Source organism: Chanodichthys erythropterus, chromosome 2 (assembly GCF_024489055.1).
Source record: "Chanodichthys erythropterus isolate Z2021 chromosome 2, ASM2448905v1, whole genome shotgun sequence".
Lineage (NCBI taxonomy): Eukaryota > Metazoa > Chordata > Actinopteri > Cypriniformes > Xenocyprididae > Chanodichthys > Chanodichthys erythropterus.
The window spans coordinates 15,083,207-15,106,169 of record NC_090222.1 but is presented as its reverse complement, the minus strand read 5'-3'; the positions used below and the strand labels follow the sequence as shown (position 1 = coordinate 15,106,169).

The following is a 22,963-nucleotide window of genomic DNA, read 5'->3' as shown; positions in this document are numbered from 1 at the left end:
ACTTGTTAGTTACGGTAACTTAATCATGGTTACTTGTTGTTAGTTACGGTAACTTAATCATGGTTACTTGTTGTTAGTTACGGTAACTTAATCATGGTTACTTGTTAGTTACGGTAACTTAATCATGGTTACTTGTTAGTTACGGTAACTTAATCATGGTTAAATGTTCAGAGATATAAGTGATATGAGAGACAGGGTTATTACTGTTAACTAAATCTAAACCATGAATAAAAGAGATAAAAGTCCTAAAATAACTAAAACTAAATAAACTAAAACCTATACATAATAAATAAATACTATAGAGACATATTTAAAAATAAATAAATAAAAAAAAATAATAAAAATGACAAAAAATAAATAAAAATAAAATAAAACTGGTCCCACTTTATATTAGGTGTCCTTAACTACTATGTACTTACATAAAAAAATAAGTACAATGTACTTGGTGGTATGAGTAGGTTTTAGGGTGGGTTAAGGTGTAAAGGATGGGTCGACAGTGTAATTATAAATGTAATTACAGAAATTAATTACAGCTGTAATTACATGCAGGTGTTCTTAAAATGTAAGTACAATGTAAAAACATGTATGTACACAATAAGTGCATTGTATAAAATGATTAATTTAAATGTAAGTACATAGTAGTTAAGGCCACTTAACATAAAATGGGACCATAAAACTAAAAATAAAGTGATTCAAAATATTAACAAAAACTATTATAGTATATCATTGATTTGTTTTTCTCACCAGTGTTATTTTAGTAACAAACACTTACTAAACTGCGAACTAAAGAAAACATTTTGCTACTTGTGTGTCTTGTATCATCAGTTGAAAGTTTATCTGGGATGTTTGAACTGAACTCTAGAACGTCTTGCGGCGACTGAATATTCAGTCACCAACATGACAATATGAGTCTTATATTGCAAGATCCAGTTTTTAAGAAATGGAAATCAGCTCATATATGATGCTGTGAGTACTGTCCTATTTGTCGAAACATGCAAAATACAATTTTATTACTGATTTTTGCAATTCACACTAATTTCGCACATTGTCACAATAATTCTGCACTCAGAACTAAAAAAGTATCAGCACTACATTGATTATCAGCTGATATCTTATAGATTTAAAAACAAAAAACAAAAATCAGCATTGTAAATGCTCGCGCAGACATCACACATCATTAACACGCTCCATGAGGCTATGCAGAGTTGTAGACATTCAGTCACCGAGCGCCACAAACAAACGGCAGCTGTCTTTACAGTTCCTCCTGAACCAAAACAACGAGCTTATGCTGCATTCACGCCAAGTCATAACCATAATTACGAGATAGCAACCCGTGATGTTCTCATCCTCAGACTCGGATTTATGCGTTTCTATACGTCAAAACTATCAACGCCGAAATGAATCTGCAGCAGTCAGGTGGTACAAGTAAGAGCTCTGTAAGTTGTTTACGTTATTTATTATTGTAATGTTATGTGCTTTAAGATATGAGGTAACACAGTCTCTCGTGACACTTTACAGACTCTGCTCAGGCTGTGCGTGTTCGTGTGTTTTGAAGGAGGCGAGGCTTTGGAGAGCGCTCTGAAGGGAAGGTGGGATCTCAAGTTTTCAAAGCTAACTTGCTATTGCTTGCCTTTCTGCAATTGGTTGCCCTACCTTTAAAAGAAGAGCAGAGTCAGACCTTTTAAAGGTAACTCATCTGTGCCTGTCCACAGCCTTTTTTTCTTTCATTAGTAAATACAAACACCTGTTTACTCAGGAGATGGGGGCTATGTGATGAAACAACACTGCCCTTGCAAATCATATTACTTCATCTTTGTATCTCGGTTCATTTTTCTTGTTTTTTTTCCCCTACTATATCCCTCCATCTCCAGTGGGGAATAATGGCGTAACATAATAAAGCAGGCCTGGTCTGACAGCCCAAAATATCCACCATTTAAGACACACAAACTCAAATCCCTCTCATCTCAGCTGCACCTGCTCCACATGTTGGGTATGTGGGTCAAGACTAAGAAGGAGTTTTTTTTCCCGCCTTCAATAAGCTGGGCTATTCCTGCCCACAGCAGTGTCACAAATGATCTTTTCTGATCACACGGATCTTAGGTGGCAAGTAAACAAGCTAATCATGTGATGCTTTGGAGATAAACGGCTTGTTTTTCTTTGACAAGTCCAATCAAGGCTTTTCCACAACAGTGAGATCAAACCAAAGCCACATTGTAGATGATACAGCATTGAGGACTCCAGGGAAATTAAGGATTACCTCTTAAAAAAGTGTCAGTTCTTGTAGCACTCACTAAACATGCAAAACAGCTTTGTTTTTGTTATTTCTCTCCACAGCGCTAACCTAAACCCTTGACATATGCCAGTCAAGCATCTCCCATGAAATACAGGACGTAGAACAAGCAGCATCTTTGTGTGGCTCCTGTTGTGTGCCTACATTGAGGGGATTCTAATTGAGACAGACAGGAAGAGGGGGAGGGGACCTTACACGGGTGTGACCACATATAGAGTTTGGAATCCAACTAGCAGGAAATAGGTTTTAAACAGTTTAGGCAATGGATAAGATTAACACACATAAAGAACAGGTAATTTCCAACACTTATTTTGCTTTCTGTAGCGTATTGACGGAAAATAAATGTTAATTCTTTATGAAATGGTTTATTCTAAAATTTTGTCACTTCAATAAGTTATATAATAATGAATTAATAAAAACTTCAAAATAAACTTTATAATTTGTATTGTTAATATTACTTCTTATGGGGAAAAAAACTGCACTGCATATTAATATTGAAAAAAATGTTGGATAAATTAACTTCATGTGGTGCAACCAACACACTGAAACAGACAAAAAACATAAAACAGGAAATATCATAAAGAGTGTCTGACAAGGTCAATAAGTCTCTTAAAATATCAGACATTTGGCAAAAATAGTAAAATATTGTGTGGTGTGACTTCCCAACAGCATAATTATATTTATGAATTAGTAATTCATGACATTTATAAAACATGTTTTTTACATTGAAAAATAAATTTTAAAACCTTTAAAAATAACAATAATTAAAGGTGCCGTAGAATGTCTTTTTAAAAGATGTAATATAAGTCTAAGGTCACCCCTGAATGTGTCTGTGAAGTTTCAGCTCAAAATACCACATACATCTTTTTTTATTAATTTTTTTAACTGCCTATTTTGGGGCATCATTAAATATGAGCCGATTCAGGCTGCGGCCCCTTTAAATGCTCACGCTCCCCACCCACGGAGCTCGTGCTTGCCTTAAACAGTGCATAAACAAAGTTCACACAGCTAATATAACCCTCAAAATGGATCTTTACAAAGTGTTCATCATGCAACATGTCTAATCGCATAAGTATGGTATTTATTTGGATGTTTACATTTGATTCTGAATGAGTTTGAGGTTTTGCTCCGTGGCTAAAGCTAACATTACACACTGTTGGAGAGATTTATAAAGAATGAAGTTGTGTTTATGAATTATACAGACTGTAAGTGTTTAAAAAATGAAAATAACGACAGTCTTGTCTCTGTGAATACAGTAATAAACGATGGTAACTTTAACCACATTTAAAAGTACATTAGCAACATGCTAACAAAACATTTATAAAGACAATTTACAAATAACACTAAAAATATCATGATATCATGGATCATGTCAGTTATTATTGCTCCATCTGCCATTTTTCGCTGTTGTCCTTGATTGCTTACCTAGTCTGATGATTCAGCTGTGCACAGATCCAGACGTTAATACTGGGTGCCCTTGTCTAATGCCTTGAACATGGGCTGGCATATGCAAATATTGGGGGCGTACATATTAATGATCCCAACTGTTACGTAACAGTGTTATGTTGAGATTCGCCTGTTCATCGGAGGTCTTTTAAACAAATGAGATTTATATAAGAAGGAGGAAACAATGGAGTTTGAGACTCACTGTATGTCATTTCCATGTACTGAACTCTTGTTATTATATAAATTCAATTTTTTATTCTAGGGCACCTTTAAGATTATAGTTACACCGCATGACATTAGAGTCATTAAATTTAAACTTTTCTTAAAATTTGTAAAATGTTTTTCACAACCGTGCGAGTCCAATATGAATACAAAGAGACATTTCTAAAAAAAAATTAACAGAATTTTTCCTTTGCTTTATCATGGTCACACCATATGTCATCGATCTTAATACTAAGTAATAGGGACCAAAGCAGTTCATATTTGTAAGTTTTCCTAACAGCTCAGGCTTTTTTTTTTTTTCTTTGTTGGGACTGCTTTCTCAGAAGGCTGTTTGAATTCCAGAACCTTCCGCTCCTTTTAGTTCTCAGGATATTGGCTGGTTTCAGTGGAGCGAAGCAGAAATTGATGCTGAAACCGGGAGGTTACTGTTCAAAAGCTAAGACAATAAACATGTCTCTTTCATGTGTCTATAAAGTGCTTATTTGAACAGAACAACCTTCATAATTACCTTAGATTAGTTTACATTTGGCACACAAAGTCTGCATAATTTGGAATTAAACCTCCGTTGCCTGATCCCTAAATTATGTAAATACACAACATGCCAACCCATATGGTGAAGCATTTAAGCAGGTATAATTGTTTACCATCATAATTCAAAGGGACACAAAGGGGAAGGAATGTAATGTCATTTCCGTGACTTAACAGCACAGTTATGAACAGTTCGCCCTTTGCAAGAACTCATGACTGGCCGGCCAAGTGGGAGTCATAACTCACACTAATACTGACTTCCTACGAGACTCCCTCCAACACTGAGTCAACAAACCTGTGGTGTTTTCTGTGAAAAGTCAAGGATTTTCTAAATAAATAAAGCCTCTTATATAGATGAAAATTATATACCTTTTAGCATTTTAGGAAATTTGTGGTTCCATTGCATGCTCGGAGGAAAAGAAATCCTACTGTGGAAAACTACTCTTCATTTGCTGTACTTAAACTATCCCTGAAATAATGCAAATATGAGAATTATCTCTCTTAAGGGATCCTGTATTTCTGGGAAAAAGACTCTAATCAGAACCCCTAGTCTCTTGTAAAAAGCAATGACTTGTGAGCAAAACCACATATTAAACAGTATGTGCAACGCACATTAAGGCAATATTACAAAATGATAGTGGGAACAGATTGTGAGTGACTCCTTTTTGAGACAGTACAGCTAATTTAAAAAAATGGATTTTGAGAGGCCAACTTTTAGAAACCTACCTGTCTTCCTCAGAGGAAAGTCGTCCCGGGAGTCCTGTGGGGAGGGCAGGGAGATCTTGCAGGAGGAGGACGTGCCTCCCAAAGGAGGTGAACTTTGCTCCAGAGAGGTGTGATGGGAGGCCCTGAACAGAAAGGAGATGCAAACTGAACTCCTGAACTTACCTCACAGTCATAAATACAGCTGACAGCCATTCTGTGCTCTAGTACCATCCAACTCGAATATCACTTTACTGATTATTAGCTAAAATCTCCTAAATTTTAATACTTTGGAAAGTCTTCCAGTCTCGCTTTATTTGATAAACTCCAAGTACATTTCACTTAATGTGAAATGTTTGCGGCATTTCTGTGCTACATCCATTTAAAATGAAAACTCTGAAATAAGCTCAATTCAAACAGCAGGTGTAAATGGCTTGTGCAGGTTACTTACGTGTACCACAGTTTGGAGCTCTGTGAGATTTTCTGGGGGACCCCATTTGACGCACCGTCTTTGGTGGATTTACTCAACAGAAACTCTTGGAGTTTCTGCTTGACCTCAGTGCTGGCCACTGCACCTGTCAGACCAGGAGACGCACACAGAGAAATCATGAGTATCTTGGGGTTTAATCTAATGATATCTAAACTTAAAATGCATACAATCAAACTGAGACATTCCTGACAGAGATCAGCTAGGTCTCTGCTTAGAGTCACTGTAAACAGAAAGAATGTTTGCAGAGTTTGGTTTCATTTCAAGGTCAGAGAAATGATTGTATTACTGCCACTCCCAGACACAGCAGGATCAGCCTCAACTCAAACAATAGCATCTCTCCTACACATTCACCCACACGCTCTTCTCAAGAGCTCCAGTTCAGATGCCTCTATAGCATTATTGGCTAAATATTTTTGCGCACCTTTAAACAAATGAAGGAATATCTCCCTCTTCTGGACAGCAGGAGTGAGGCACCCTTCAAGGCTGAACTTTATATTGATAAATGAAGATGTAATTGATCTGTTTATGGGTAAAACTTTTGAAACCTGTCAAGAACATTGAAATTCATTCATCTTTACCATTAAAAATGAAAATGCTTATAGAATAGGGAGCCTATAGAAAAAGAAGTCTATTGAAATAAATATCTAATGGTGCAATCAATCTTTTTTTGCATTATGAGATGACAATTAAGCACATTTCCCCCAAATTTTAATTAATCTGTAATAAAGTAATGATATATTTCCTCCTCCCTAATTCTATATAATATTTATACACAAATAGTTGTATATATATATATATGAAGTCGCATTGGTCACATTTACCCACATTTACACACAATTACACACAGATATTAACTTTATCTTTCCTTCTGTCATTTTTGATGTTTTTTCTAGAACTTTTACCCTCTATTATACTGTAGATTTACTTACATTTTTTAAAACATTTTTTTTTTTTTTTCTAAACTGACATACAGTACACTTTTCCAGCTCAGATCTAGCCGACTAGATCTAGTCGTTTTTCCTTGTTATGTTGTTTTTATCAGTTTCATCCTGTGTTATTCGACACCTTGAACATGTAAAATACCCAGACGTCATATAAATGTGTCATTTGACTTGATGACATTTTGATGTCCTTAGATACAGACAGGTTGTGGAGTGTTTGAGTGTTGTGTGGGTGATCGCGATGATGAGCTCTTACTCTCTCTGCTTCGCTCTCTGTTGCGGATGACCAGGACTTGTTGTTCACGCCGATGTCTCTCCAGTTCTCTCTCCTGACTCTGTAGCTCTAGTTTCCTCTCTTTCTCCAGCTGCTCCTGTTGTTGCTTCATGGCATGTAGCTCCTGCTGCAGCTGAGAGGCAGATGTTTTTTACACATTCATTTATCTACAGTACTGTATTTTTTTATTGCTTCTTGCTTTTTGTGTTGCATCAACTGTTGTGTTGATACCTTCAAATGCTCCTGTATCTGGGCCTGGTGCTGGCGAACCAGGTTCTCGTGCTGTTTCTGGAACTCACTGATGAGTAACTGTTTCTGAATCTGCTGCTGCTTCTGAATGAGGAGCAGCTCTTGTTGAAGTTGTCTTTCCCACACAGTGGGGTCTGAAGCAGAACCCTGCATCCTGATGTCTGTACGTAAGTCTAGTGGAGAGCCTGGATCAAGAGCCAATGGAACCTCTGGCTTAATGTCCACTGAGAAAAAATGAAAGAGAATACAAGGATTTAGTACAGATGTCTTTGCTATGTTTTGAAGGTTTATTATTATTAATCATTCAGAGATATTTTAACGATCAGGTATACATATGCATGACATAATTTTGTCATATTATCAAATATCTGTGGTCTTATGAATTCTTAATATTTGAAAAACTTGTTTCCGTCAAATCAATGACGTGGTGCAACCAATAAAGTCATGTGGTGCAACCAACATTCATTGGAAAAAACCTAAAACAAGATATTAAATCATAAAGGCCCATGCAGATCATCACGACTGTGTGCCGGGGGTCAAAAGCTCACTTAAAATATTAGAATATTAGGCATTTTTATGACAAAGCAAGAATGTCATGCAAAATGCCATGTGGTGCACCTCTCCTAAAATATAATGAAATTTGTAATAAATAAATAAATAAACTTTTTACCTTATTTACCTAAGTATATTTAAAAATAAATAAAATAATATAAAATAATATATAATAAATAAATTCTATATTAATTGGTTATCAGCTGATATGATCATTACATTTGTATTATATAATATGTATTATATAATAAATAAATAAATAAAATATATTAATAATATTTTTTTAAATGTCCATTTCTTTTTATTCTTATTAAAAATGTGCTTCAGTTATGTTCTGTAAATGAATGAATAAATGAATAAATAAATACATTTAAAAAATTGCTCTGAAAGTGATTCCAAAAATATTATTTCTCTGTGTCATCATGGTTATAGTTTTGGTGTAGAGTGATTTTTAAATCTTTATATTTGTAGATATTAATTGTTATAGATTGGTGTGAATTGGCCTTAAAGGGATAGTTCACCCCAAAATGAAAATTCATCAACTTCTCACCCTCAAGTTGTTCCAAACCTGTATGAATTTCTTTCTTCTGCTGAACACACACACAAAAAAGATACAGTATATTGAAGAATATGGGTAAACAAATAGTTGACGGGCCCCATTGACTTCCACAGACATTCTTCAAAATATCTTCTTTTGTGTTCAGCAGAAGAAAGATAAATGATGACAGAATTTATGCCTTTAAGCTACTGTACCAACTACATCTCAAAGTCATCAAAGTATGGCCCCATTGGAGTTTCTCTGATACACCATGCAGAGATACAGCAGAAACATTAAAGAAACTCTATTTTTGCAAGAGTGTGTCTATATAAGAATCCCAGCCAGCATTCCCGATCTACTGACTCCTCTGGTCTGTATGGAGACTGCAGTGCCACAGATTGTTGTTCACATAGATAGCTGTGATGTTTGTGTCCCTGCCCCTTATTCCCCCACCGTCCTCCCTCCTTAGAGCCATCATCACACCTTCACCATTATGGAAAATTGCTGCTGTTGTCTTCAAGCTGTGCCTCATTACAAGTAATACACTGAGTATGAAAAGCAGAGGGCATCCCCAAGGCCCCAAGAACTATATATATATCCAACAGACAGTGAAAATCAATAGCAAGCCTGAAACACAGTGGAGATGTTCATCATATGAGACTCTTCTGCATGACGAAAAGCAATTACTAAGAGATGGAGTGTGCATATGTACAGAATGTGGAGAAGAAAGACAAACAAGTTTATAGAGCAGCAGGTCAAGATTATACTTATGGTATAGTGAATTTAGGTTTCACATTGACGGAAAGCACTCGCTGAAGTGGTGGTTACACAACTAGGAATGATGTAACAACAGGAAGCCCAACACAGAAAACAATTCACTTTAAGATTAACTGAGTAAGCAAATGTCTGGAAACATGATTAAATCAAATAAGTTTCCTCTTAGTCAGCATGATGGATCGGTTGGCTAGTTTTTAATGAGTTTTTTAGTACATAATGTTAATTGCTGATAAACTGCACAGAATCAATAACTGAGAATATTGATTTGTGCATGGTTTCAGGTATATTTTTTATTATCACTCTATTTCTTCTGTAGAACACAAGAGAAAATATTTTGAAAAATGTCAATTTATTTATTTATTTTGTTTTGGTCTGTGCTAAAAGTCAATGTTGTTGGTCCACTGTCTTTGATTATGTACACTTGAAAAATTCTTAAAAATATATATTTTTTATATGTCTCAGTTTTATGATATAAAGATAGATTGAACAACACTTGTATTCAAATAAATTTAAAGGGTTAGTGCACCCAAAAATGAATAAATAATGTCATGTATTACTAAAAACACTGCTTCATGAAGCTTCGGAGCATAATGAAGCAGCGTGTCGAATCAGCGATTCGGAGCACCAAAGTCACGTGATTTCAGCAGTTTGGCGGTTTGACACGCGATCCGAATCATGATTTGACACACTGATTCATAACACTCCCAAGCTTCCTGAAGCAGTGTTTTGAAACCGTCCATCACTATATAAGTTGTTATTTAGTTTTTTTTGGTGCACCTTATAATATTGATTTATTATATAATACACTTTATAATATTAATATTGAACCACTGTACTCACATGAACTGATTTAAATATGTTTTTAGTACATTAATGGATCTTGAGAGAGGAAATGTCATTGCTGGCTATGCAGGCCTCACTGAGCCATCAGATTTCAACTAAAATATCTTAATTTGTGTTCTCGAAGATTAACGAAGGGTGTGAAACGGCATGAGGGTGAGTAATAAATGACATTATTTCCATTTTTGGGTGAACTGACCCTTTAATTTAATTGATTTGTCCAATGTACTTGAATTGACAAAATTAAAAAAGTAAAGTAAATAAGTAAAACTCAAAAAAGGCTGTTCAAAGAAAAAAAAAAAGAAACAAAATATAATGATTAGAGATTTTTTTATAGTGCAGACAGACATAAATAGAATAAAAGATAGAATGACAGATGGAACAAATGAATGAAAGAACGACAGACAGATAGGATTTCAATAAACACATTAGATGCAAGAGACTAGATTCATTAGCTATGTAACTTTAATCCTCATAAAGCTTGTTATTGGCATAACACACGACCACCTGTTCAATGCTCACACACACACAAACACAGGCAAAGCCTTTAAACCATAATTCTAACCATGAACCAGTGTCTCTTAAGCCTAGAATATTCCCCTAATGAGTTGCCATAGCAAAGCACTTATTGTGACATGCAGCAATTTACACATTAATGGTGAAGCATTTCTATGCTTGTTGAACATAATGTTCTTCACCATCATCAAAAATGTCTGCATGCGCAATCGCTGATTATAAATAGCAACATAAAAGCAAGTGGTGCAATCTTAGACTATGACAAAACCCACACCCAATCCACCACCCAAACTGGCTGCCATGGCAACGCTGGCGACATCATAATGACTCCTCTTCCTGCAGATATTGAGCTGCGCTGTGTGGTGTCTCCTCCCCGAGAGCATCCATGGATATTATATCATCCCTTATATAAGACAGAAACATACATATACACACACACACACACACACAAGCGCTCCCTCTTTCTGTCGAAACTGATACATGTTGGCTATGCCTGTCAGCTCCGGTTGAGCTCGAAGCAAGTGTTTGAAGTCAACTTCTGGGTGTTTAGCAAAAATTCACCTTGGTTTGTTGTCGTGACGGCACTTCTTGGAAGAGAGCCGAGTTTGAAGAGACAGTTTCGGCTCTCTGTAGTGAGGCAAACAGATGACCCTAAGCATCCTGGAATGACGGGGGGAATATTAATTCTGACTTGAGAGAGCTCTTTACAAAGAGCAGCCTGTGTTCTTACAGCACTCATGGAGTCAGCCAATGAGCTTCAACAATGAGTCACAGGCATTGGGCTCACTGCCCTAATGGAGCTAAAAATAGCCTCAGAAACACCTGCTGGCTTGGAGCGCTCGCCACGGTGATATCTCATTTATCTTATGTTTCCCTGCTTGCCCTCCCCACTAGAGTCATTAAAAAGATACACTTTGATCGACCATCCAGCCGAGCTCTCGGCAAAGAAACCTCAGGTCAACCCACTCACACCGCCCAACTCAACTGGTAGCAGGCAGTTTAGAGATTAAGAATGACCAGGTTAGACCAAATGGACCTCTGGATAACACAACTTAACCCTGTTCTAAACAGCGTGACATCATTGCGACACATTGATGGGAAGAGAAGCTTTGGCGTCATTGAAGGCCAAAGGACTTCTTCTAATGTGAACTATGAGGTCTAAGAATGGTAACTGTAAAGAATTTCATGATTCCAGTTTTGATTCCTCATCATGGTTCTCAAATTCTTGTTATACTTTTTAGGAATAAATATTTTGGGGAAAATAAAATTCCACTACCAAGAAAATAATTAATGTGGTAAACATATTATATACTGAAAAAAATTAAGAGACCACTTAACATTAATTTCTGAACTTGGAGTGGTGTATATATTCTATACAGTTCCCTCCACTAATATTGGCACCCTTAGTAAATATGAGCAAAGGTGGCTGTGAAAATAAATCTGCATTGTTTATCCTTTCGATGTTTCATTCAAAAAATTCACAAAATTCTAACCTTTCATCAGAGTAAAACAATTGAAAGTGGGGAGAAACTCACATTATGACATAAATGATTTTCTCCAATACATGTTGGCCACAATTATTGGCAGCCCTAGAAATTCTTATGAGTAAAATATCTCTGAAGTATATTCCCATTCATATTTACAATTTTTAGCACACCAGGGTGACTAGGAGCATAACTTTGTCCAGCCATGACTTCCTGTTCCACAGGAGTATAAACATGAGGAAACACAAAGGCCAAATCCCATTATCATTGATCACAATGAGTAAAACCAAATAATATAGTTCTGATGTGCAGCAAAAGATTGCTGAGCTTCACAAAATAGAAAATGGCTATAAAAAAAAAAACCTAAAGCATTGAAAATCCCCATTTCCACTACAAGGGCAATAATTAAGAAGTTCCAATCAACTGAAGATGTTACAAATCTGCCTGGAAGAGGACATGTGTCTAAACAGTCCTAATGCACAGTGAGAAGGAGAGTTTGAGTGGACAAAGACTCTCCAAGGATCACAGCTGGAGAATTGCAGAGATTAGTTGAGTCTTGAGTCTCAGAAAGCCTAAAAAAAAGATCAAACAGCACCTACATCCCCACAAGTTTTTCGGGAGGTTTTCAAGGAAAATCATCTGCTCTCATCCAGAAACAATCTCCAACATATTCAGTTGTCAGACAAGACTGGAACTGCAAACAGGACCGGCCTCTATGGTCAGATAAAGCTAAAAAAAAAAACTTTTTGGCAGCAAACCCACAAGATGGTTTTGGTGCACACATGGATAAAAAGTACCCCATGCCCACCATTAAATATACTGCTGGATCTTTAATGTTGTGGGCCTATTTTTCCACTGAAGGTCCTGGACATCTTGTTCAGATACATGGTATCATGGATTCTATCAAATACCAACAGATAAAAATTCTAAACCTGAACGCTTCTGCTAGAAATCCAATAATGGGCTATGGTTGGATCTTCCATCAAGACAATAATCCAAAACAAACATCAAAACCAACACAAAAATGTGTCACTGAGCACAAAATGAAGCTTCTGCCATGGCCATCCCAGTCCCCTGACCTGAACCCTAAAGAAAATGAGTGAAGTGAACTGAAGAGAAGAAGCACCAGCATGGAGCTGGGAATCTGAAGGATCTGGAGAGATTCTGTATGAAGGAATGGTCTCTCATCTCTTGTCAGGTGTTCTACGAACTCATCAGGCATTATTAGAAGAAGACTGCAGATTTATTTTCACAGCTGCCTTTGCTCATATTTAGCAAGGGTGCCAATATTAATGGAGGGCAATGTATATATATAAAGAATACTTAGAGATACATTATGTTGTATTATGTGTTTATGTGTTTTTTTTATGTGTTTTGCCAGTAATATATTTTATATATATATATATATATATATATATATATATATATATATATATATATATATATATATATATATATATATATATATATATACAGCTATGGAAAAAATTAAGACCACTTAACATTGATTTCTGTACTTGCAGTGGTCTCTTAATTTTTTCCATAGCTGTATATATATATATATATATATATATATATATATATATATATATATATATATATATATATATATATATATATATATATATATATATATATATATATATATATATATATACACACATACACACTGTTACTGACAAAACACATACTGTGTATTTCTACACAGTTATCTCTACACATTTTCATGTGAACAACCAGCCAGATACTACGCCGGCTTACACTTTATTTTAAGGAGACATTATTAAGGTGTAATTACACAATTAAGTACTAAGTAATAATAATAATTAATTTCACGTACTTACTATAGGGCTGAGGTTGGGGTTAAAGTTTGGTTTAGGGTTAGTTGCATATAATTATCCATAATTTACTGTTATTACTATAGTAAAAATAGTAAGTGAAGTATTACCATAAGTCCAACAATATGTTTGATTTACTACAAAGAACAATTCATAAGAGTAATTTGTTCAGGAATCAGACTACACTGGTTGCTCTAAATGTTTTGATTCTCTAAAAAGAACAGACTCATTCGTTTGGGAATCACACTACACTGTTTTTCCTTTTTTGCGTACAGACGACAATGTTGTCAAAACAATCCCAGTCCACACGGATCAACAAAAACAACTAAAAACGCTGTATTATGCATGCCAGGGCAGTAGTCGGCAATGTAGCTTAAAGAAACACTAGTATGTTCCTATAGACTGAACATGTAATATACAGGCGCATGACCTCAACGTTTTCACAAATTCGCGTTTTTGTAGTTAAAAACAGACGATAACGGTATCATTTACAAAAGCTTACACTTTGTTTGCGTTTTCATGCTCCTAAAACGCCATTGTTGTGTAATTGAACGGCCAAAACGCGTAAAAAGTTTTACGTTTTTAGTTGAAAATGGTGTTGTGTAAACGCCCCCTTATTCACAATAAAGATTCATAAGAGTCATTATTTTGGAAATCTGACTATGCGCTGAATGTTTTTGACTCACTAAAAAGATCCAACTCATTAGAGTCAGTTGTTTGTGAATCAGTCTACACTGGTTGCTCTGATCGTTTTGATTCGCTACTCACTTCATTCAGGAGTCGCAGTACACTGGTTGTTTCATGCTATAAAATTCAATAGCGGTGTTACTGAGGCACTGCATGCATTCAGGAAACTTTGGCTGTGTTTTAGTACAGTTTCCACATATTCATTCTTAGTACAGAAAGCATGTGACCATTAACAGAACTGAATGCAACCGGATCAGTCATTGGATTAGGCCTATATTGACTGAATCCACTGCACTTTCATAATTTCTTGTTTAGTAAATGAAGCAACAGGTTGGATGCCGAATTAAGAACGGCAATGACGTGCATGTTTTTCATCAGTTCCGTCACTCTATTTTAATTGTTAACAAGGCACTTGTTGAGACTACAGTGGGATGCGGTCCATTATTGCATCACCTGACATCATCACTAAATCTATGTTATGAGACAAAACACGATCACACCTCGTGTTTTGGCCTCGAGCCTTCGCGAGAACATTATGTGTAATAAAGCCAAGAAGAGCTGTTGATGTATTAATGCCAGTTGAGCTGAAAAGAGAATCGCAAACCAGCAGTAACTGGGCTAAATATAACTGCTTTTCTGAGCACACTCTTAATATAGGGAATGTGTGAAAGACTGTCAAACGTGTGGAGCCATCTGGTAATTTTAACTCGGGCAAAAATAAGAGCACCCTGTCAAATTTATGTAAGCTATTGGGCGGCACGTTCCTAACCCCCCACCACAAACATTTCAAGCACCTTAGCTTTCAAGAACTGTCTTCTTTAGTTGTGGCTTTACTTTCAAGTTCTCGACTGAACGATATGACATGAGAGGAGAATTGTGGTGCAAATGTGGCACCGAATCAGTAAACACAAGTTCGAAGACCGAAAGCACCCTGTTTTATTTTTAGCAGGAAGGGATGACAAGCATCCTGCCTTGTGTCCAAACAGTTCCCTTTCCCCACAGGGCCAGACTCAAGGGATATGGTGACTCATCTGCTGTACTACATTTCCCACAATCCCTTGAGCAATACATTTCTCATAGACTGATGTTTCTCATTACCGCTGATTACAGAGATGATCAAAGCGTTGAGTTTGTAGTGCTGCATCCAGCCACAAAAGCAAACCTCCCACACACCGTTAAGTGAAAAGGTACTAAATTAGACTCTTAATTAACTGTCTATGCATACATGACACTCTTTATTGAGAGAAATGTGTCTCACAATGATTTGCTACCTTTTAATTTGAAAGGAAATTTACTTCAGTTTAATTTGGCTTGACAGAGTCAGCAGTAATGTTGAATAACTAAATTAAATTATATGGTTCATGACATTTTTAAATAAAGAACTGCATAAATAAGCTCAAATGTTAGTATGCTTCACATGCTGCATATGTTAACCTTTCTTGTAGTGTGACCTGCCTGCCCTGCACATGGTTTATATACAGATAACAAGCTGCAAAATAATCAGGTGCCCTATAAATTAGCCTCCGGCACAGTTAAATGGAATTCTATTTTTTAACCTCTGTTGTCAGTAACATTTTTTTATGTTTTATGGGGGGGGGGGTACGGTTTGTTTCTTAGCAAAAACAGGGTGATGCTTTTTTGGCTGCATATGCTGCGGTGACTGAGTGCTCATTACGGCTGATGTTATTCTGAGCTGCAGGCGTGTCTAAAGCAGGAAACGCTGCTGTATTTTTAAGTAGAAGCTTATTCCTCACAGCAAAAACAGGACGGGGGGAATCCAGATCATCCCATTCAGCAAAAATATGTTTTCGGGTATATTTTTGGATGCATTATAAAATATGGGGAGAAAAATGGCCCAAAAAAAGAGTAAAAGTGTAAGTGTATAAAATGTATTTTACGTACTCTTCTCGAAGCATTTTTTAAAATATATAAATATTAAAAATATATATTTAAAAAAAAAAGTCTTGTAGAATTGCATATTCTATTTAGAAATGTGAGGGTTTAAATGAGATATTTCAATTTTCATTTCATATACATGCATACATATACACAAATGTTTGGTTTCCATGTTTTATGGGGACATGTATACATAATGATTTTTATACTGTACAAACTGTATATTCTATCCCAAATGCTAAACACAGTCCTCACAGAAAACTTTCTGCATTTTTACATTTTCAAAAAAAAACAATTTACTGATTTATAAGCTGTTTTCCTAATGGGGACCAAAATATATTTGTTTTAAATATATTTTGGTCAGACAGCCATATGGGAAAACTCTCACACCTAGTGATAATATTTATTAGTAGTTTTTTAAATTGAAAACTTAATACCTAGAAACTCTTTAAAATTGATTTGCCTTAAACCAGAGCAAAATCAATTATTGCAATAATCTAAATCTTGAAAATGTAAAGGTTTTATAGCACACAAAGCTCACGTTTAACAAATGTGATCACATCTCTAACATTTAACATCAGTAAGAGAGTTATACTCCTTATTTTGCTTATCACATTCATAATATCAGCCCAACAAAAGGTTTAATTTTCTACTGTATATTTCTCCATAGACCAAATGACCACATTATTTGCTTATCACTGTCATTAGCATAATCCAAAACTCTTTTTTTTTTTTAAATAAAGTAGCCTGGGGCAGTGTGAAAGGCTACCGTTAAAAACAACAAGATGATGCATGAACAGTCATTTATTTTAATTCAGAAATATATTAAAAATCACAATGACAGCAAACCGCACAAATCAATTAATTGTCTCTAATTATCGCCTACATTAAGGGACTTCTTGCTCTGTGAGCATAAAATTGCTGCAAGTGTGTTCGATGTGAGAATAATGAGTTCTGTACACTTGAGACACTTGTGTTTTGTTTTCGCTGAAACAGACAAGTCAAATAAACTGGAACAAATTATAGTACTTCAAGATATTTTATGCCCAACGCTGGCTGACACAAGATGATTTTCACCAATTCATTCAATATAATTTGTTCATTCAACACAAAATTTAGCCTTCTAAAGTGTTTGCTTTGTTCGACATTGTCAGAATGACTATAAAATGTGTTCGAAGTCTAGCTTCAATGGTTTAAAAGTGACAGTTAGCGTACATTAGCATTACAATAAACATCTTCCGACAGCAGCATTGCTCTCATAGATTTCTGCCTTGACTCTGATCACATATTTTCAAAGAGCTTGGTTAGTGTCTGCACTCTTAAGAAATACTTAACTTGACCTATTTGCCTCAAACACATTAACTGCAGTGTGTCTGATCCTTGATCACACAGTGAAAAAATCACAACGTTATGAGAACTACACTGAATTTTGCAAAGATGTTATTTGCATTGAGCAGAGCACAAGAAATGAAACACAAAAAGAAGAAACAGTCTTTTTTTAAACAAGCAGACCCTCGTTAACAATAACAGATGTAAACCCGACTGCATATCACATGACGGTGACAAAACTCTCTGTTAATAACTGTTCCACTGTACGGTTATATTAAGAGTATGTTGAGATGGTATGATAGCAAAGCGCCACGATGGCTAATCTTAGCACTCTAATGCTATAAGCTGAAAATAACATACTAATAATAGCTGACCCATAGAGCGTGCAACAGGCCTGCCTGCTTCACTCGAATGGCTGTTGTTTAACCACATACTTCTGTATAATGCCACGCATGCCTGTGCAGGGCTTTCACTGGACAGATGAGCATTAATTGAATTGTTCGGTATCAGTTTTGGGGGTGGAACGGGGCGCCCTACTGACCTGGTTGGTTGGATTTAGCCTCCTAACAGGTTGCTCGTCTTATTGAAGACGACAGCTCAGTCTTTGTGCACAGTTCATGAACTATTGAGGGTTAGAACTACACTCTTAGAGAGAAAAGGTGTTTTATATAGGGTTCTTCACTCAGTTTGTGCCCCCAAAAAAGTTTCTATATAAGGAGAAATGTCTTAATGGGCTATTTAAAGGGATAGTTCATCCAAAAATGAAAATTCTGTCATCATTTACTCAGTTCCAAACCTGTATGAATTTCTTTGTTCTGCTGAACACAAAGCAAGATATTTGGAAGAATGTTTGTAACCAAGCATATCTCGCCCCTATAGTAGTACTATGGTAGAAAATTGCGATGCGAGATCTGTTTGACAGAATTTTCATTAAATTTCCTTTAAGTTTCATTCATAATATTTAATTAAAATTAAAATGGACTGACACTAATTAATTAAAATTAAATCCATAAAATGGTGGGAACCCCTAAAAGGTTCTATATATAAAGTGCCTGACAGAAGGTTCTACATAGTACATCTATTTAATTTTTTTTCTAAGAGTGTATATTTAGAACGGCAGGATTGCATTAAGCTGTGCATGTGCTGATTAAATTCAGCAAAATTTCAGTTATGTTGCAACAAATCTGAAATCTAGGCAGGCGATCTCCTGCGGTTCAGCGATGATAAGCGCAAGAGAGAAAAATCAGAGGTGAAGCAATGTCCTCCACCCTTCTTTCAGGAACTGAAATGACTCCATCTGTCTTCTTATTATACATGCACTTCCTTCCCCTCCATTCACCCCAACTTTCATATCATGGATTTCCCAGAACACCACGTTCTGAACCGGTCAGAGGTTGTGAGAGCAGCTTTCTGGCAGGGACCGCAAGTCAGAAACAACAGCAAAGAGCAAAAATGAGTCACGCTCAAAATTTAGACAATATAGCAAACATGCTCATTCAGTGATGTCAGACCCCAGCTCTCAGCAAACAGTGTCAGGTCAAAAATAGAATGGGTTGACTGTCTTTGGCAAACACAAAAAAAGTATAGCGCCTTTAATGTTGACAGCGTATTTCTATCAGGAAGTTTCCTCTCTCCTGAATTAAAGGCTAAAGTCACATAACATCCTGTACATGTTCTGTTTTTGTGCCCATTATAACCTACGCTTTCTGTCGAAATGACGTCTGACAGGATAATTACACATACCTCAAGCCGCCTCCTTGTTATTTTAGTGATTTAAGATTAAGCCTACTAACAGACATCAATAGAACCCTACTCTCCTGAAAACTTTCCCCGTCAGAGATCATAATAACAATCTTAAAGCACTTAAAATCTTTCAACCCTGCAGAATAAAACTCTCTTGATGATGCTGCCGCAAGTTTAATGCCACAATACAAGATCTATAAAACAGTCACCTGAGTTGTTGACGTTGTGCATATCAGCGTCGTGAGGGGTCAGAGGCAGCCGGTGTTTCCCGATGCCGTCTGCAGAGAAACAAGAGTCGGCCTCGTAAATGGTCTGGAGCATTAGTACTTCAGTTAGCAGCACATCGTCTGCCAGCTCTGCTCTTCCTGTATTGCTGTCAGCTTGTCCCCTCCTCTTCTCTCGGTCTCTCTCTGTGTGTTTGTCTCTCTCTCTCTTTCTCTCTCTCTCAAGAGACTAGGAACATTCGCCCCTGCCTCCTCCTCCTCCTCCTCCTCTTAAGCGACACCCGAAGAGTGACAGAGCTCTCCCTCACTAACACTAAAAAGCTTCACTCCTCCTCTGCTCTGCTCATCTCTTCTCTTCGATCCTTCTCCAGTCAACACCTAAGTGGCTCTGAGAATCAGCAGGAGAGTCTCTCACACTCTCTACGCTCTGCCTTCCTCTTGTCCCGACAAAACTGCTTGTTATTTTCTCTCCGATGTGTCAGATTCACTGTTTTTTTCGGTCCTCCCTCCCTCTCAAACAGGTTTTTTTTTGGTCCTCCAAGGTGGCTCTCTGCTTCTTCAGAGTTGCAGCTCCCGTTTCTATCTCTCTCCCTCTCGTTTTCTGTCAAGTTGCTTGCTGCAGAGAGGAGGAGGCTGATTTGCATGTGAATCAACAAGAGCATGGCCCACAGGTGACAGAAATAGAACAATGGCCGGCTCGGGCTATAAATAGGTCAGGCGCGGTGCGGGGATTGGAGCAGCATTGATGCGTTTAAAAATACCACACCAAACACAGCTGTGGCCCTCATCTACAGCCAGAAGGCACGTCTCTGTGTCTATCTCTCTATCGTTTTAGTATGCTGTCATTCTTTATCTCTTTTTTCATTTCACTCCATCTCTTTTCTGTTATCATGCTTCTGGCCTCCATAAAAAGACACACAACCAGTTTTTCTTGAGGTATAAATATAACCTCCCTGTATTTTGCTTGACATGTTGCTGCTCTGAGCAGCGCCGCTGATACTCTCGCAAGGTTTCTGTGCTCAGCACGCAGAGTGAAATGCAACATTTCTAAGGTTGTCAACAATATACATTCAGATTTTGCATTCAAAACTGAATGGCATTATGTGCCATGCTTGGTGTATTGTATTGACTAAAATATGAATGTGCATGTTGCATAAGGCACTGCAAAGACACTATGGTAATCCTCCAATTAGAAACATGATTAGAAAAATGATTTTATAGCCTGATTCCATTCCAGGGTTCCATTCCTAAAATATAACGGCAGTGGTATATTTTCATGTATAAAATCTGTGAAAACCGATGTTAAATAATTGATATTAAATATGAAATATTTTTTAAAATATGAAATAAATAAAATTAAATGATTGTTTTCTAAATTAAATATTCAGATGTAATTATTATGCTATTTGTACTAATTATTATATTATTGTACTTTTGAAAATATTACCTTCAACATATTTTATTTTAATATCATAATTGTTAAAATGTTAAACTGACAGCCATGAAAATATATTTTATTCTCAATTTTTCTTTTTTTTTTTTTTTTTAAATCTGTTTATTGAACTTTTACAATAATAACAATACAAGTACAGGAGAATTATGAAAAAATATTTTACCATCCCACCCCCCAGAGGAAACAAATATATAAAATAATAATAATAATAATAATAATAATAATAATAAATAAGTACATAATAATAATAATAATATAAAAATAGATAAATAAAAAATAATAAATAAATTATTATAAATAAACAAAATAAATCAAATTAAATAAATAAATAAAATTATCCACACATATAATCACACACTCATGATCAGATTCAAGCCACAATCATAATAACATTAATGCCTAGGTTGACACAAGAAGTACTGACATATTCAGAAAAATAAATGTTGAAGCGATCCCAGATCTCAGAAAATATACCAGTGTTGCCCTTTAATGTATACCTGATTTTTTCCAAATGAATGAAGTTCATAACATCTCTCAGCCAGTCATCAAAAGATGGAGGGAGTTTTTGTTTCCACAGCAGGAGAATGCTATTCTCAATTTTTCATAAAATTTTGAACACCCCTGCTATAGAAGAAGAATGAATGATGGAAAAATAAAATTGAAAATGTTTGCATTCCACAAGAAATTTTGCGTTCGCTCTCAAAATTTTTGCACTCCCCAAGAAATTTTGCCTTTGCTCACAAAACTTTAAGCGAATGCAAATTTCTTGGTGAAATGCAACACTTTTGCAAGAGAATGTAAAAGTTTTGTAAACAAACCAATGCTATCTCACGACCAATTCGCATGTATTTTATGCTGTGGCTAATTCGTACAAATTCATACGATTTGTGACGGATAGGTTTAGGAGTGGGGTTAGGGATAGGTCATTCGTACGAATTTGGCAACTCGTAAAAAACGTATGATTTAGCAAAAAAACGTATGAATTTGTATGATCTCACTCAAATTAGCCACCTCATGAAATACGTACCAATTGCCGTGAGATCGGGTTAAAACAAATGCAAAAGCAGTGAAAGATCATTTTTCCTCCCATCTCATATTTTCCTTAAGCCTGAAACACACCAAGCCAACTCCAACAAACTAGTGGCGATGAAAGCAGACTGCGGGGTTGGCTCATGTTGGCAGCATCTAGGTCCAAAGTTGCCCTGACACGACAAACCGATGCTTGACACCCAACGGCCAAATAGCACATTCGTTCTGCGCCTTTCCGTACCAGCAGGTGGCAGTAGATGGATAGCCAATCAGAATCATCAGATGGGCCGACTGACCGACGAGCCCCGACGATCCCTGAAACCCATTCAACATGTCGAATTGGCTGAAGCAAAGCAGACGAGGACCAACTTCAGCCAACGGTGCGGAACAACACTGATAAAACTTAGTCGTCCGACGAACAAAAACTGCCCGACGGCCGACCGTCGGCTTGGTGTGTTCCGGGCTTTAGAGGCTCAGTAGAACATTTTTGACTTCCCGATCTCACGGCAAAAAACTTTTGATTCTCTAGTCTATTTCTTTAGAAACCCATCAAAACACTGACCTTAAGAACCGTTAATGAAACATCAATAATTTTATTAACCGCTAAAGAACCACAACTCAATAACCAATACAGCCAAAAATGGATCTTGATAAGAGAAGGTCATTTGAACCTGAGGTTCTGCATAACCACTAAATAACTTTTATTTTTAGCCATGCACTCTATGTGGTATTTCGTTGCTAAGATGTACTATAGCAATTCTGCATTGCCAAGTACAGTTCTCAGGAGAAAACATTCTTTCCTAGCTTGTGTAAACACTAAAGTACGTCTAAGCTGTACTCGTTTAGCTTGTGTTTGTGTGTGTGGTCATTTGTGGAGCGGGCAGTTTGTATATTGAGGCCAGTGTTGCTCTTCAG

General features: G+C 36.4%; 1 protein-coding gene across 2 annotated transcripts in view; it reads right to left on the bottom strand.

Annotated features, from left to right (window-relative positions):
- Positions 1–20,119, bottom strand: part of hdac9b (histone deacetylase 9b) — a 36,683-nt gene extending 16,564 nt beyond the window's left edge. For both annotated transcript variants that reach the window (XM_067402343.1, XM_067402352.1), the window contains exons 1-5: positions 19,552–20,119; positions 7,125–7,366; positions 6,876–7,026; positions 5,640–5,763; positions 5,213–5,334 (exon numbers count right to left, since the gene is read on the bottom strand). In XM_067402343.1, the coding sequence (XP_067258444.1) occupies positions 5,213–5,334; positions 5,640–5,763; positions 6,876–7,026; positions 7,125–7,366; positions 19,552–19,663 (751 nt within the window). In that variant the 5' untranslated portion in view covers positions 19,664–20,119. The remainder of the gene's footprint in view (positions 1–5,212; positions 5,335–5,639; positions 5,764–6,875; positions 7,027–7,124; positions 7,367–19,551) is intronic.
- Between the last annotated feature and the right edge of the window lie 2,844 nt (positions 20,120–22,963).